This window comes from Spermophilus citellus (genome assembly GCF_964194105.1).
Source record: "Spermophilus citellus genome assembly, chromosome: 14".
Classification (NCBI taxonomy): domain Eukaryota; kingdom Metazoa; phylum Chordata; class Mammalia; order Rodentia; family Sciuridae; genus Spermophilus; species Spermophilus citellus.
The window spans coordinates 27,416,218-27,434,804 of NC_138194.1; the positions used below are offsets into that span (position 1 = coordinate 27,416,218).

Genomic DNA, 18,587 nt, shown 5'->3' on the forward strand with positions numbered 1-18,587 from the left:
AAGAGATCTCTGCAAAATTTTCCATACCTAAAATAATTCAGTCACTACCACTGCTCTTAACAAAAGGACCTAAATCCTTAAAATAGTCAACAAAGCCCTTCACAGGCTCATTTGGAGCCCCTGCCTAGCTTCAGAGAATAGGATCACATACTTCTTGTGCCCAGGGCTTGCTCTGCATATTTAGCTTATGGCCAACAGCAGTATTAGCCCTGCCTGAAAGAAACTTAACTGCCACATACATTTTCTCCACAGGCACTTCACAACCTCTTAGGCTTAGAAATCTACTGAGTACTTTAGCAGTACGAGGCTACACTGGGGAACCTTTTTAAACAGCAAAATAAATAGCAAAAAGACCCAGAAATGTAAACAATGTGATACTAAACAGACTATGTAAAGGATTCTCGTTGATTGTGGGAGAGTAAACACAAGAAGGCAGATCATAGCCTTGTTCTACCTCAGTTGAAAATGTGCCAATTGATGACTCAGCTTTTCATCACTTTATACAGATCCGTGATTGACCATATGAGTGCCATAAGCATTAACATGGGGATTAGAAATTAATTTTAGTAGGTAGTGAAATCTACCAGTCTAGAGTCTGCCAACAATGAGAATCAACATACAATCTCAGGAAGCTGCCATATTATGTATAAAATATGACCGAATGAAAAAACAAAGGGATCATATATCATTTAATAAAAATATGAGCACTTTTCTACATGTTGGGCACAGTGCTCAATGCATCATTTTTTTTTAATCTCCTGTACCCTCACAACAAATGTATTACAAAGGAAATTACAGAGGATTGTTTTTGACATTTTAAATCCTTGCCCTTTATACTATCTTCTCATACTAGCACCAGCCAAGAAAATTCTGTAGAACTTTGCTTTTAATAATTGATACTGGATATGTGTGTACACAATTTACTGAAAGCATTCATTTTCAATCTACATTTTACTGCTCTCCACCCCACAGAATCTAGCAGGTCCTAGAGTGGGGATAATCTTACCACACTGGAAATCACTGCTATAAAATAGTCATTTCTTTTCTTCTCAACTAGATATGCAAGTCAAGTATCAATTACTTTCGGATTATAAATATATCAGAGATGCTTGAAAAAAATGAAAAAAGAATTCTCCAGCTGGCAGATTATAATGAGAGATCATTTTTAAAAAGGATATTTTGATGATTTAATTTAGAATTAAGATTCAAGTACTTCATTTTTTAGCTATTGTCTAATATGGATAACCTTGTTAACTATATTTCAAAATACATTGAGTCAATAGCACATTAAACTTTAAAGACTTCAAATATTATAATACATGATTAGCAAATTTAACCCTAGTAAGAACATTTAAGGAATGCACCAGCTGGTGAAATAGAGAAATATAATTTTAGAATAAACTTTAGATATTCTAAAAAGTGCAGAACTATTTTTGTTTGTTCTAAAGGTCTTTTTCCCTCTTAATATAGTTTAAATAATTCATATGAGTTTATATTTTCTAATAAGAATTGTGTTGTTTAGAATTGTATAGAGGCTAATGAAATTATATCACTCTATATTATTATCCCATGCACATTATTAAAAACTAGTTATTAAGCTTCAAGCATGACATAATTTACATGAAAGTGGATACTTCTATATCTATGCATCAATTTGCCCTCTAGAGTTCATAAGCTCAATGAGCACAGAAACCACACCTATCTTATTCCCCTTATAATTAGGAAGGTTATTAGTTCTTTCAACAACAAAAAGGTAATTTAGAAGATCTTTTTGCCAGGGAAAAATACAGAAGCACTTTCTAAGCATAAAAGTATTGGAAAAAAACACAAATGTTTCACTGGAACATAAGCTCCAAGGAGCAATACTCAGAATGGTAACCAGTACATTAATAAAACATCAATGATTTCATGAATGATTTTCACTACATAATAACTAAAATTTCTGTATGATAAAAAATTACAAACAGAAGTTGTTAATGTAACAATGTAATTTAACATAATAATGCTGCAGCTTAACATAATAATGTGAATAGCAAATTTTAAAAATGTTTATCATAAATGCTAATGTTCCTATTAAATCATATAAGTAGTCAAAGTATCAATTAAAACCACCAATGCCATTTTCTCCTATAAGAGGTTAAATAGAAACAATAGCACTTAGCACTGCAGCAAGAATCATGAAAATAATGTTCTCATATATTATTAATGAGAGTCTGAATTGGCCTACATTTAATGATATTTTTTAAATGTTCACATGGGGCTGGGATATAGCTCAGTAGAGTGCTTGCCTCCCATGCACAAGGCCCTGGGTTCAATACACACACACACACACACAGGTGCTCACATGTTTCATTCTCATTAAATCTATTTCAGGGAGCCAGCAAAAGGAAAGTAATAAGAATGTAAAGATATTAATTCCATTTTAATAATAATAAAAAATTGTAAACAAATCAAATTTGCTATAGTAAAAACAAGAAGCTGAAATACAGGTAACTAAAGGTAGCATTACATTATATTTTTAAACTTTAGATGGAAAATATTGAAATAAACAACTAAAAGCAAGAGATAAGAGAGAAAATATTACAAGACCACAGTTTTAGAACAAAAAATATGTATGTATAGCGGAAGAACAAAAACAACATTAAAATTATCTCATGGTTTGCAGCATCAGGATGCTATTTTTTCTTCATTATTCTTTTCTATAGTTTTCAAGTTTCCTGTATTGAGCACTTGTTAGTTTTCATGATAACTTTAATTTTCAACACAGAAACTGATTGGGTTTGGTTGGCAAACAGTTTGTGCCACTATTAAAAACAATCTATTTGCATGTGCTATGCTAGGTTTTTGAACAAAGGAAATAAGAGATACTTACCTGATATAAGTCTGTATTTTAAGAGAACAAGTATGACTTCTTTTGGCAATTCTTTCAGCACTTATTACACCCTACTGTATGGTGAGTACTATGCCTAGTCATATATGTTGCTATTTTTGAGAAGTTCACAATATAGTTGGGGAAAGAAATATAATCAGGTTATCATCGTACTAAACTACTCACAAGTGTTACATAATGGAGATATTATACAGGATATACTGTGCTTCTATGCTTGAAGATATGCATCTCCCTCAAGTTACTTACATGCTATTTTATAATGTTTAAGTATTTATAGACAATAAGGACAAAGAAGTAGTCATGAGTAATTATGGAATGCTAGAATCTTCAAATATAACCACAGCTTCACCAATTTTTCCTCACATTCTAACAGTTCCTGAGTTTATTAACTTCTGTTGCTTGATAAATGTGTGTATATATGTATATATCTTCATATATAGCTTTGATGAATATAAAATATTAACATTACTAATAATGAAAGCAGTCAATAATTATTGAGTATTGACTGTACACTGTTCTAAACACTGTATCTGGAATAACTCCATTGACCTCATTAGAAAGAAATATTATTATCCCAATTTTATGAAATAAGGAACTATTTAGAAAGGGAAATAGCAACAATTAGAACATAGCTTTTCACACAAAATAAAACAGCCCTTTTGCCCCATTTAATGTTTTTTCCTTTGATATAATAATGGCATCCTGATTTTCTATTTTTTTCCTAAAAAACCTGTATATCTTTTTGTTGTTAATGCATCTAAGTTAATTGTGTGACCAATATCACCTCCTCTCTAACTTGTCTCCTTAATACTTTGGAATATATAATTCCAATACTATCTTTCTACTATAACTTTTCTTAAAGATGTTGTATTTTCTATTATACTTTGAACCTACTGAGGTCAATCATAACTTATAAGTCATCTCTGTAACTACAAATAGTAATAGAAAAATAACTAGTGCTCACAAAAAGTCTAATGAATTAAATTATACAAACCAGAGAAAATCTTTAACATGAAATTTCTAATGTAATCTCTGATAGCTACTACATAGTACTATTATTGCAAGTGTTCTTATATTTTTATACTACTCATTTTTAATTGGGTTTATCATAATTCACACTATTATGGTAATCTTGATTCCATTTACTCAATTAGTTCCTCTACTAAACCACTCTATTTTACTTATATAGGCACATTACTTAGGATTCTATGTTGAAGATTTCAAAAAACCCAAATGAAATTATTGGTTTTCTCTTACCGTTTGCCTCGTGGATAATGCCGCACATATTCTCCAACATCATGTGCAGCAACAGCTAAGACTTGTGGATCATCTGATACCTCCAAAAGTTTTGTCAAGATTCTGTAATAAATTTAATCCAGAGAGAGCAAGTTCTATTTTTTCCTATAGATCACAGATATAATCCTAACATTTTCTTCAAAGTAGATGTTTATAAACATAATCATATTCTTTTAAGAATTTCACTATTATATATAAATTAGCTGTTCTTAAGCTTTTGTACATATATAACAGGTTAACTTAAAGATTCACAAAATACACCAAGCTGAGTCCCAAAATATCATAGGCTCCCTCTCTCTCTAAAGAAAGACAGCTAGAATGTGAGTAAGAGTTATTTTAATATGAGACTACCAGTGGATCTTTGTTAATTATATTTGTTAAATAAATCACTTGTAAATCACAGCACCAATTGTTAGTATTGGGACAGATTCTTCTCAGCACCCTACAATCAAGATGATAGATTAAGCACTAAGCCACTCTCTCTTGCCTTATTTCTAATAAAATACTGGGACTAAGTCCAATCACTAAAGCAACTGAATGTTTTCTAGAAGATGGCAGCCTAAATCCACCATTCTGACTCTCTTGCTTATCTAATACTTTCCCTCATGCAACCATACAGAGTGAAACTTCTTTCAGAGCCTCACAGGTATCATGAGACTATGAACTAGGGATTGATGTAGAGAAGTCTGCTGCTGGTCTACTACATTTTCTACCTCTCTTCACAAAGACCAACAGCGAGAGGATGTGGATCCACCCAGGTGATGTAAAAGTCCCTGGGTGAAGGGGGAGGAAGACAGTGCTGCTCAGAATCCAAGGAGCTGGGGAAAGACTGCCTTCCTCTTATTCAAGAAGCACATAATTTCTGTTATTTAAACTGTTCAAAGGTCCAGAAATGAAGGGGAAACATCTCAACTCCTTTCATAAACAGAGAATATTATAATAACCAATCAGAATAGCAATGTTTAAATGGCTAGGTAGAAGACTAACATAAAACAATTGTTTTCTAATATGCCAGCAACAGACACCCAGAAATAGAAACATAAGTTTCTATTTCCTTAACAAAGTATCAAACTGAACTCAGGAGTGAACTCAAAAAGATAATTTATTCAGCTATCAGCTCAAATATACCCTCTTGCTTAAGAGCCATATCACTAAGGCAGGACTCTCTGTGATACTCTTCTCATACTTCATTTTTCTTCATAGTACTAATTGTCACTCATCATTATATTCTCTATCTCCTTGATTGCTTATTTTGTCTTTCTACCCCAAATACAATGTAAGCTTAATGACAATAAAGACTTATATTTGCCAATATATCTGCAACAACTAGAACCAGAGTGACCATTCAATAGATGCTCCAACAAACACAAGAAAAATATAAATCAATAATTTAAGTGTTAGATTGGTGATGCCAAGTGGGAAAAACAATTTTGACAGCTCCTGATGGAATTTAACATACACAGATCCTTAAACCTAGCAATTCTATTTTTAGAGCACTTCCTTACAGAAATGTTTTCACATTTTCACAAATATACATATATACACCATCTTTTAAAATGTCTACAACAGGGCTGGGGGTATACCTCAGTGGCAGAGTACTTGCCTAACATGAGCAAGGTCCTGATTAAATCCCCAGTACAAAAAAAAAAGACTAAGTCATTTTTAGTGACTTCAAGTTATCATTTGTAAAAAAGATAAGTATCAGATTAAGACTCAGTGGTAGAGTACTCGCCTAGCATGCATGAGACACTGGGTTCGATCCTCAGCACCACATAAAAATATTGTGTCCATCTCATCATTACCCTAAGTACATGTATTCATACACAAATGGTGTGAATATACTGTGTGTACAACCTGTGATATGAAAAATTGTGCTCTATATGTGTAATATAAGTTGTAATACATTCTGCTGTCATATATAACAAATTAGAATAAAAAATTTTAAAAAAATATTATGTCTACCTAAAAATAAAAAATAAAATTGAAAAAAAAAAAAGAAAAAAGAAAAAAATCCTTAGTATGATGGTGATAGTAGAAAAATTCATCATTACTTTCATCACCATCATTCATTACAATTACCCAGGTGAGATATATCTAGGCCCCAAAAGAACACTGGAGAGTTTACCTTTGGTTCCAGTTCCCCCAGAGAGGAATCTGAGATGGAATAGCAGTGAAAAAGATTCACTTTAGTTTTGTATGCCTCACGAGTGCTGGAATGACCTGAACCAGGTCTGTTTGATATAACTTAGATTTCATAGATTTAGCAATACACACATTTAAAAAGGTTACCTAATTTTACCAAGATGTTCAAGATGTTATTATGCCTTGCAATTGCTAATTATTTAAGATATTTAATAAAAAAATTGAAACCACTGAGTGGTTCATTTTCATACAAGCCATTCATTTACAAAATATGTCCTATTTCTTAAAATCTTAGCAGGAAATAAAACACAACTATCTTTACTTTTATTATTTACATTACAACAAATATATAAGAGCAATAAAACCCTCTCTTTGTTCAAAATTTTTACCAATCTATGAAATTTGCTTACTTTGATTTCTAGATAACATTTACTTGGCAATGTCTTCTAAGACTGAGGCCTAAGGTCTCTGAGTATCTTTTCCTGTCACCATCTCAGCCTATCAGCTAGCTAAAATCTATTAACAACAGGAAGCACTGATAAAGACCCCTGTTGTCAATTAAGGAATCATTTCTTTTCATCATGAAGTAATTGCACACCTTCTACTTTCTGGAGTAACTGGGAAATTTGGATTTCCAAGTTATAGAGAAGAAAGGAATAACCACTTGTTATACATACTATGTATGTTTCAAACTGTGTAAAATATTCTCCATAACAACACATAAATGATAAAATGAGACTTATAGAAGTTAGGTAATATGCCTTTCAACATTTCAAATGTTAAAATGATGTTAAAAATGTTGCAATTGAGAATCTTAATTATTATCTGCTAACTGTCCAGCCACACACATAACACAACTGCGCCCTGATAGAAATTCTTTCAACTCCAGCATATGTAATCTAAAAGATGAAACAAGATATATATTCAATTTTCCATATACTTATATTTTGAACACTTCAAATTATGCATGTTTCCTTTATAAAAGGCCAATTTACAAGTTATTCTAAAGTTAAATTCAACTGATGGAATTTAACATAAATTCATAAATTCATAAATTCAACTGAATTTAACTTTAATTTAATTTTAAAAGATTAAACTAATATTATCTTGACATTTTAATAAGATATAGCTTTAGGAAGTTGTAAGTAAATTGTGTTAAAATTTATTAAACATAATATTTATTCTGATTACCTCAAACTGGATGGAAGTCAGAAAATTAGAGCTCAAGCCAAACCTGGTTGCCAACTGCCTTTGTAAATAAAGTTTTACAGAAACATAGCCATGTTCATAGTTTACTTCTTGTTCATAGCTGCTTTACCACTACAACAGTAGTGTTAAATAGTTGAGACAGGGAGTAAATGATTCAATAAGTATAAAATACATAACATCTGAGCCTCTATAGAAACAAAGTGTGTCAATCCCTGTCTTAAACCATATTCAGTGGCTTAAACCATTCTCCACGTGGCTGAAATCCTGATACCCAAAATATGATGTACAAACTAACAACAACAGTACCACCTAGACACCTGGAATCACAGGCCCTACTCTAAACCTACTAAGTTAGAATTTGCATTTGAATATGATCCCATAAATATTTGAAAAGCACAGTCAGACTCAAAGAATTCTAGAATCAGAAAGAATCACAGAAACTTTCTATTAAAATCTACCAAACACAGAAATTATTTTAATGGTTCTCTTTGAAGTACATTTAGTCCACTAATATCTTCCTATTGTCTGTAAGTCCCTTGAAGTATGGTTTCTATTTGTAATGTTTAAATTATTAATATAAATGTTCAAAATACGTTACAAAAAATACTTTTGTGAAGAAAAAAGAGCCATCTCTGGGTACAGTTAGTAAGTCAACAATAGATTCATCAATCATAATCTAAATTTCTATCACATTAACCACAAGCTGTGATTCTGTCAAATACTCTAATGGCACCCAAACAGGAACATGCCACACAGCTTTGTAGTTAGAACAAACTTGACTTACAACTCTGATGTTTGTTAGAAATGCTGTCTTGAAAAGTGTCTATATAAATTCAAAACAGAATTTAAGCTATTATTCTCATTGATCACTCAACAAATTTGCTCTGATCCTTCTTCACAATGTTTCCCTGCCTGTTTTATAAACTTGTTGCTCTCTTGGCTTTGCTTTTAACTACCATCAATGATTTTTTACATTTCAGAACATTTTCTTATTCAAAACACATACTTATTTCAAAACTATAACATAAAAGCTCCAAGATATTTTTGAATACCATTGCACTCAAAGGTAATAGAGGAAAAATCAAACTTATATCACATACTTTCTGAGTCTGAAATCACCCCAAAATATGTCACAGCCTGAAATAAGTGTGGTTCTCCACAGATGAAAAGGTCAGCACTCACAGTGCTTTTAAAATAGCAGAATTAAACAAAGACTGCAACTGCATCTATCTCTTCAAATAGTTTTAAGAACAGCACTAATATACCCTTCCTGTCTATCATCCTATGCAACTAATTTTCAGGAATAAGATGAACAATGATTTCAAACTTGTCATCATCATGTAAACATAAAAAACAAAATACCAAATGCCATTTTTTCTGGTTATTTAGAAAAAATCACAAAGGATCATACAAAGATAAAAAGGAATAATATGATGGAGTAATAAAACCTAATGCCAGGAAATAGAATGTGCACTTCAAATGCTCATATTATGTGTATCATACATAGAAATAAGATCTAAATAAGAAATATATGCATGCCTAAGTATATTTCATCAAATACATGTATCTACTTTTGCTCCTTCTGTCTCAGACTATGCTGTTCAATATGACAGCCACTAATCACATGTGGCTATATAGGCAAGTGCTCTACACTGAGCTACATCCCCAGTCCTACCTGTGGCTATTTAAAGTTAAATTTATTAAAATTAAATTCTAATATTAAGGTTTTTTGGTGATACCATCAACATATCAAGTACTCTGGCCATAAACTACCATACTAAGTAACACAAATACAAACTATTTCTACTTGCACAGAAAAGTTTCATGGAAAAGTAGGAAATGAAAAATTATAAAAGGCATCTGTAAAAACATCAAAAAACCAAATGAACTGGTATAAACTTAATGAAATATAATCAATACCATAACATTATTTGAAATTAATCCAATATAAACTAAGGAATATGCCATGTTCATAGACCAGAGGACTACCTCTCCCAGCAAGTTTTTTAAAATATCAATTCCTTCTAGAATGAACTATTGATTCAATCTGAGGCAAAATCCCAATAAAACCATTTACATGACAAGCTTATTCTAATATACATATAGAAACATAAAAGGCAAAATCCAAGACACCTTGGAAAAACAACAAATTTGGAACACTCATATTATCAGAGACCTTGACTCACTATAAAGCATGACAAATTAACACAATGTAGCACTGGAATAAGAATAGAGAGATAATGGAATGAAATAAAAAATTCATAAAGACATTTGCATAGTAGTGATTCTAGCCAAAGCAATTAGGCAAAAAACAGAAATATACTCAGATTAGAAAATAAAAAGTAAAACCACCTCTATTTGCAAATATCATAATCTTGTACTAGATAATGCAAAAATTCAATTAAAAAGCTGTTTAAACTAACAAAAAGAGTTCCAAAAAACTGAAGAATATGAGATTGACCTATAAAAATCAAATATATTTCCTTAAGCTTACAGTGAATGATTGAAAATTAAATTAAGAAAAAAAATCCATTTGTACTAGCATCAAAAGCAAAAATATTTAGAAATAAATTTGACAAAACAAATGTAAAACTTGTACTCTAAAAATTTAAAGCATGGTCAAAAAAAATATGATCTAAAAAACATTAAAAACTTATTTAAAGTCTATATATTAAATAGTTAAAAATTATTTATAGCTTCAACACAATCTCTGTTAGAGTTACAACTGGTTTCTTTTTTTAAAAGTATTTATTTTTTAGTTGTAGTTGGACACAATGTTTTTATTTTATTTAGTTATTTTTATATGGTGCTGAGGATCGAACCCAGGGCCTCACACTTGCTGGGTGAGTGCTCTATTGCTGAGCCACAATCTCAGCCCTCCAACTGGCTTCTTTATAGAATTTAATACAGGGATTCTAAAATTCATAAGAAATGGCAAGGAACCGAGAACAGCCAAAACTATCTAGAAAATTAATAGGCTTCTAGTTTCCCATTCAACATATAAACAACTTGGAAGCTATTACTCCCTTCCCCCCAACAACTAAAAAGCTTGAAAATGAACTCCTCTTAAATTCATCAGACAACTGAGTTCTTTTTTTTTTTTTGTCCATTTTATTTTTTTTTATTGTTGGTTGTTCAAAACATTACATAGTTCTTGACATATCATATTTCACATTTTGATTCAAGTGGGTTATGAACTCCCATTTTTACCCTGTATAAAGATTGCAGAATCACATCAGTTACACTTCCATTGATTTACATATTGCCATACTAGAGTCTGTTGTATTCTGCTGCCTTTCCTATCCTCTACTATCCCCCCTCCCCTACCCTACCCTCCCCTCCCCTCTACTCTCTCTACCCACTCTATTGTAATTCATTTCTCCCCCTTGTATTATTTTTCCCTTTCCCCTCACTTCCTCTTGTATGTAATTTTGTATAACCATGAGGGTCTCCTTCCATTTCCATGCAATTTCCCTTCCCTCTCGCTTTCCCTCCCACCTCTCATCCCTGTTTAATGTTAATCTTCTTCTCATGCTCTTCGTCCCTACTCTGTTCTTAGTTACTCTCCTTATATCAAAGAAGACATTTGGCATTTGTTTTTTAGGGATTGGCTGGCTTCACTTAGCATAATCTGCTCTAATGCCATCCATTTCCCTCCAAATTCTATGATTTTGTCATTTTTTAATGCAGAGTAATACTCCATTGTGTATAGATGCCACATTTTTTTTATCCATTCATCTATTGCTATTGTGAATTGTGCTGCTATGAACATCGATGTAGCAGTGTCCCTGTAGCATGCTCTTTTTAGGTCTTTAGGGGATAGACTGAGAAGGGGAATAGCTGGGTCAAATGGTGGTTCCATTCCCAGCTTTCCAAGAAATCTCCATACTGCTTTCCAAATTGGCTGCACCAATTTGCAGTCCCACCAACAATGAGCAAGTGTACCCTTTTCCCCACATCCTCGCCAGCACTTGTTGTCAGACAACTGAGTTCTAAATGTACACTATTACCATGTGAACTAGAGAGACAGGTAAATACAGAGAATCAAAGCTTATTGAGAGCAGAAGCTACTGCTGGCTCCATCAACTTGCAGGAATATTTCAAGTATAACGAATAACTGCAGAAGATTTAAGCAGTGGCTGGCTTGAGAGAAAAAAAAAAAAGTCCTCCTAGGGACTAATCTAAAATTGCCTGTATCTATTATACAAATTCAATCGAGACTGAATAACCTTGTAAAACAGCAAACAATAGGCCCAGACAGTTTCAGGAGTTAATTCTGGCAAACATTTAAAGAGAAAATGACATCACTTTTCTATAAATTATTACAGAAAATAGAAGGAGAAGGAATACTTTTTAAATCATTCTATGAGACCAACATTACCATAATCCCAAAATCAGATAAAGAATCACAAGAAAGGAAAATTACAGAGTACTATTTATCTCTCATTAGCATAGATGCAAAAACCCTCAACAAATACTAACAAAATCAAATCCAACAGTATAAAAAGAATTATGCACCATGACCAAGCAGGACTGATTCCAAGAATGCAAATCTGATTTAATATTTGAGAATAAATTAAAGTCATCCATCATATTCAACAGGCTAAAAAAGAAAAATCACATGATATCATCAGTAGGTATAAAAACATCATTTGACAAAATTCAACACCTATTCATGATTAAAAAAAATTATTCTCAGTAAATTAGGAATAAAAGGAAACTTTCTTGATAAAGAAGAAGTACAAAAAATCTACAACTAAATCATACTGAATGGTGAGACACTAGATGTTTCCCCGTAAGATCAGGAGGGATATCCTGTCTTGCCACTCATATTTGCTGTCATATTGGAAGTGCAGCTAGTGTTTAATAAAAAACCAAAAAGGAAATTATAGCAAAGATACAGAATATAAGGTTAATACATAACAGTTTTCCTATACACCATCAATGAACAATTGGAATTTGAAATTAACAGCACCCAAAAATAAAATACTTAGGTATAAATCCAACAAAATGTGTAAAAGATCTACATGAGATAGACAAATCAAATAAATTAAAGAAAATCTAAATAAACAAAGAAATTCTATGTACATAAGTAACAAGACTCGTTAATGTGAAAATGTCAATTCTTCTCAACTTGATCTATAGACACAATGCAATTCCAGTAAAAATTCAGCTGAGTTATTTTGTGGATATTAACAAATTAAATCTTGTTTCCATATATTTAGTTAGGGAGAGGCAAAAGACTCAGAATGGCCAGTGCAATAATGAAGAACAACAAAATCATAGGACTGACACTACTAATTTCAAGACATACACTAAAGTTATAATAGTCAAGTACAGTATGGAATTTACAAATGAATACACAACTAGATCAATGGAAAAGAACAGAAAATTCAGAAGTGGACGCACACAAATATAGTCAACTGAATATTACTCAGCTTTAAAAAAGAATGAAATCATAGCATTTTCAGGTAAATGGATAGAGCTGGAGAATACCATGCTAAGCAAAATAAGCCAAACACAAAAAAACAAAAGTCAAAAGTTTTCTCTGATAAGTAAATGTTAATCCATAGTGGGGTGGAGGGGTTGGAAAGAATGAAGAAACTATGGATTATGCAGGGGGGAGTGAAGGGAGGGAAGGAGTTGTGGGGATGGGAAGGACAGTGGAATAAGACAAACACTATTATCCTATGTACATGTATGATTATACTATGGGTGTTACTCTGCACCATGTTCAGCCAGAGGAATGAAAAGCTGTGCTCTATTTGTTTACAATGTGTCAAAACATATTCTACTGTCATGTATAACTAATTAGAATAATTTTTTAAAAAAAACTTATAGAAATGTACAATGCAAAAAGTGAACCCCAAGGTAACAAATGTATTTCAGTTAATAACGAACTCTAGATAGGGCAGAGGGGTTGGAGGAGTGGGGAGGAGGCATGGGGTTATTAATGAGGGTGGAATGTGATGATCATTATTATCCAAAGTACATGTATAAAGACACAAATTTGTATGAATATACTGTATATACAACCAGAGATATGAAAAATTGTGGCTTTATATGTGTAATAAGAATTGTAATGCATTCCACTGTCATATAAATTTTTAAATAAATAAATAATGCATCAAATGCTAGCTTATCAACTATAATAAATGTGCCACACTAATGCAAGATGTTAAAATCAAAAGAAACTCTGTGCTGGCGGGGATTAACATAGGATGTAAGAATGCTCTGTACTTTCTGCTCAATTTTCATGTACACCTAAAATTTTTCTAAAAATTAAAGTCTACTATCTTAAAAAGTTATAGTAAGGTAATTTGTGCATTGTTTGTAACAGACAAATCTGGCAATAAATCTAAATGCCTATTACTTAGAGATTGATTAAATAAGATGAACTCATTTTTTAAAAAAAAAGATCAAAGTCATGTCTCGTTTCAAAACTTACTATAAAGCTGCAGTGATCCAGACAGTGTGGTACTAGCATCAGGAAAACCATATAGACCAGTATAGTGTCCAGAAATAAACCCATGTGTGTATAGTCAGATACATTTTCCAAAAGGGCCAAGAATTCAATGGGGAAAGAACAGTCTTTTCAACACACTGAAAAATCAGACAGCTACATGCAAAAGAATTGGACCTTCGTCTTACACAAATATAAAAATAACTTAAAAGTGAATCACAGACCGACATGTAAGAGCTAAAACCACAAAAACATTAGAGAAAGCATAGGATAAATCTTTGTAAGCTGAATTTTGTTAATGGATTCTTTGACACAAAACCAAAAACACAAGGAACCAAAACAAACAAACAAATTGGACTTGATCAAAATCCTAAGTAAGACTCTTACACTTCAAAGGATACCACCAAGAAAGCTAGGAATCACATAAAAGGGAGAAAATGCCTTGTAAATCATATGTCTGATCAAGGACTTATATTCAGAATATTCAGATGATACCCTGTGGTTCAACTTACAATTTTTTGACTTAATGAAGGTATGAAGAAATATGCACTCAATAGAAACCATACTTTTAGTTTTGATTTGTAATCTTTTCCAGAATATCAATAAGCAGCACAACAGTCTCTCATGATACTCAGCAGTGGCAGGGATCCATCATTCCGCCAAATCACAAGGGCAATCAACTGATAAAGTACAATGGACTATGTTGCTATGATGTTTTAAGTTAGGTATATTAAGTGCATTTTTAACTTATACTACATTTATCAATATGTAGGTATCATAAATTGAGGGGGCATCTGCATAAAGAACCTTATAACTTAAATAACAACAAGGCAACCCAATAAAATATGAGTCAAGGACTTGCTGGTAAGTGGATGGAATGGGAGACTATCATTCTAAGTAAAATAAGCCAGACCCAAAAAGTCAAAAGGTCAATTGTTTTCTCTGATATACAGAAACTAATACAAAATAAGGGAGTAAAAAGAGAGAAAGAAAGGGGAAAAAAAGTGGGGGAATAGAAGATCAATGAACCAGATGTAGGGGCTTGAGGGGGAGTATGGAGGAAGGACAGGATAAGGGAAGAACAGTGGAATGAATATAACCTAACTTTCCTATGGGTTAGGACTTCCTACTTTTTTTTTTTTAGTTGTTGATAGACCTCTTATTTATTTATATGCAGTGCTGTGAATTGAACCCAGTGCCTCACACATGCCAGGCAAGTGCTCTACCACTGAGCCACAGCTCCAGCCCCCTAACTTTCCTATGTACATATATGAATAAGCCACAGTGAATCTCACCATCATGTACATCCACAAGACACTAACTGAAAAAAAAATAGCAGAAAGACTGGTAGAGCAGAGGGAAGGGATATTATGTATAACTAAAAACAATCAATAAAAATATGTATAGAAAGCAAAATATTTACCTATATGTGTGTGTGTGTGTGTGTGTGTGTGTGTGTGTGTATACACGTACATACATACACATCAAGGATTCAATAGCTACTCCTCCAAAGAAGATACAAGGTGGCCAATGAGCATAAGAGAAGACCTTTGAGATCATTAGCCATCAGGAAATACAAATAGAAACCTCGATAAGCTACCACTATATATCCACTAAAATGACTGGAATCAAAAAGTCAAATAATAAACCTCATTGTTTTACAAAATTATATATAAGAGGTTATGAGGGGAATGGGATAACAAACATGGAGGGAAATGAATTACAGTAGATGGGGTAGAGAGAGAAGATGGGAGGGGAGGGGAGGGGGGATAGTAGAGGATAGGAAAGGTAGCAGAATACAACAGTCACTAATATGGCAGTATGTAAAAATGTGATGTGTAACCGATGTGATTCTGCAATCTGTATTTGGGGTAAAAATGGGAGTTCATAACCCACTTGATTCTAATGTATGAAATATGATTTGTCAAGAGCTCTGTAATGTTGTGAACATCCAATAAAAAAATAAATAAAATAAAAAATAAAAAATAAATAAATAAATAAATAAAGAGGCACAAAAATCAGAAACCTCATACATTGTTGGTGGAAATCTATAATTTTATAGCTATTATAATTTTAATAATAAAATTATTTTAATAAATTGTTATTATCTTACATCATAGTTTTAATTACAATTTTAAATTATTATAATTTTATAATCATGTAGCCACTTTGGAAAAATAGTCTAGCAGTTCCACAAAGGTTAAATGAAAAATTACCACATGACTAAACAATTATACTCCTAGTTATCTACCCAAGCAAGAGAAATAAAAACTTTACATCCACACATCAACTTCTACAGCAAGTATCACTAGTCTTATTATTCATAATAACCAAAAAGTAGAAACAATCCAAACATCCTTAAACTGATGAGTTCAAAATAAAATGTAGTCTTATTCATACAATGGAATATTACTCAACCATAAAAAGGAATGAAGTACTGATAAATGCTGCAACATGAACCTTGAACATATGGTGAGTGAAAGAAGCAAGATACAAAAAGTACAAATATATGACCCCATTTATGTGAGATTATGTGAGAGAGACATGAAGTGGTTGTTTCAAGCTGGGTAAATGGGTGGATAGAGAGGTGATAGCTAAAGGACATGGGAATTATTCCAGAAAATGTTCTAATATTGACTGTGTTGATAATCATGCACAGCTGTGAATGAATCAGACATTTTGAATAGATGAATTGTATAATATGTAAATTGTACAGTAAGATACCTGCACATATGTGGTCACCTTATCATGACAAAGATAAGCCTGCAAAACACTGAGAAAATGTTATTTTCAATAAAGGGTGCTAGTTCAATTAAATAGCCATATAAGGAAAAGAGTAGATTTTTTACTTCTACTTTATACCTTACCCAAAAAATCAATTCCAGATAGACGGACTTCTAAATGTTAAGAGGTAAAATAATAAAGCCTCTATAAATTAACATAAAAAGGAAGCTTCATGAACTTAAGTAGGCAAAACCTTCTTAACCAAGACATAGGACATATGTCTTAGAGAAAGATTAATAAATTGAGCCACATTAAAATTTAGAGCTTTGGGACTGGGGATGTAGCTCAGTGGTAGAGCACTTTGCTAGCACATGTGAGGCACTGAGTTAGATCCTCAGCACCATGTAAAAATAAATAAAGGTATAGTATTCATCTACAACTAAAAAAAAATATTTTAAAAATTTTAGAGTTTCTTTTCATCCAAACACCATTAGAGAGTGACATAGCTGATGCAGAATGAGACAATACAGTTGTAAGGAATACATGAAAAAATAAGTCATACTCTGAATACAGAATTCCCATTAACATGCAAAAATAAATAAATAAAGACTTGAATGGGTACTTCTCCAAGAAAAGATCATGTCCCAATAAAAAGGCATTCAACTAAACTATTCAACATGAAAACATAAACTAAAACCATAGAATACGTAAGATTTAAAGAGTGACAAAAACAAAAGTTGATGAGGATTTGAAATAACAGGTGTTAAGAGTGTAAAGTGGAATTAAAAACTTACTTCAAGAGTTCATAATTCTTCTCATTTAGCCTCACAGCATTCTCTCTCCAAAATTTCTCAGATTTGTGCACAGGACTCCATTCCAACCTTCCAGATTTAAGTTCTGAACTATATTCATCAAATGAGCTATAAAATTTTTAAATGAATATTGTGTATAATAAGAATTTGAGTTATTCCAAAATTAAGCATAATCAAATTTCTTCACTGGTGATTTAAAATTATGAATACTGACAATATATAGTAACAAACTATCACTAAATAAAGTTTAAATAGATTTAATAATCTTTAATGAATTCTATGAAATTTTATTCAAAATACTAAGATCAAAATTTTATCAAAGTACTCACTCCTGAAAATTTGAATACTGCATGAAATATTTAAATGAGCACTTGTTTTCAAAATCCTTATCCCAATAAGTACATGAATATGTATTAGGAAAAAAAACTGTTTAATCTATCAGAATTTCTACTGTGACACTTGAAATACTGATGTTTGCCAGACTACTAGGCATAATAATGTGAACATATGTAAAAGCAGAGTACTTTAACATAAAATAGCATACCCTAATACCTTTAGACTATATCATAAACTATGATAATTTATACATCATAAAAATAAAATCACAAATATCTGTACAATATTTTACAATGTGACTACCAATAATTTAGAGGTAATTTATTAACTTAAATAATCCATTATAGATTAATTAAAAACATCTATATGTATAACAAACTGCAGTGCACTTTAATTCAGAAACCACTCACTCTGTGTACAGTAACTTGGTTATTCAGAACATCATAATCTGATATTTTTTAACATGGTCAGCTAGTAGACAATGTCAGGACATGCTGAGATTTTCTTTCAAGTAAAAACTTAAAAGAGATGTAGCCATTAAATATTGACTGGTAATTCAGTGAAAGCATGATAAGAAAGATGATTGGGGTATTCTGTTCAAATAAAGTAGTTACTTAGTTTTATGTAGGGCCAGTTGGTATAAAAAGTGATAGTATTTTTAACATTCATATCCTACACCTTATAACAACAAAAATAGAGATAAGCCAACTGTACA

The 18,587-nt window shown here is 31.9% G+C and overlaps 1 protein-coding gene across 3 annotated transcripts in view; it reads right to left on the reverse strand.

Moving 5' to 3' along the window:
• ATP6V1H (ATPase H+ transporting V1 subunit H) overlaps nt 1–18,587 on the reverse strand; it is a 112,260-nt gene that overhangs the window by 39,081 nt on the left and 54,592 nt on the right. For all 3 annotated transcript variants that reach the window (XM_081266401.1, XM_081266402.1, XM_081266400.1), the window contains 2 exons: nt 17,519–17,644; nt 4,148–4,249 (listed from right to left, as the gene is read on the reverse strand). In XM_081266401.1, coding sequence (XP_081122527.1) covers nt 4,148–4,249; nt 17,519–17,644 — 228 coding nt within the window. The remainder of the gene's footprint in view (nt 1–4,147; nt 4,250–17,518; nt 17,645–18,587) is intronic.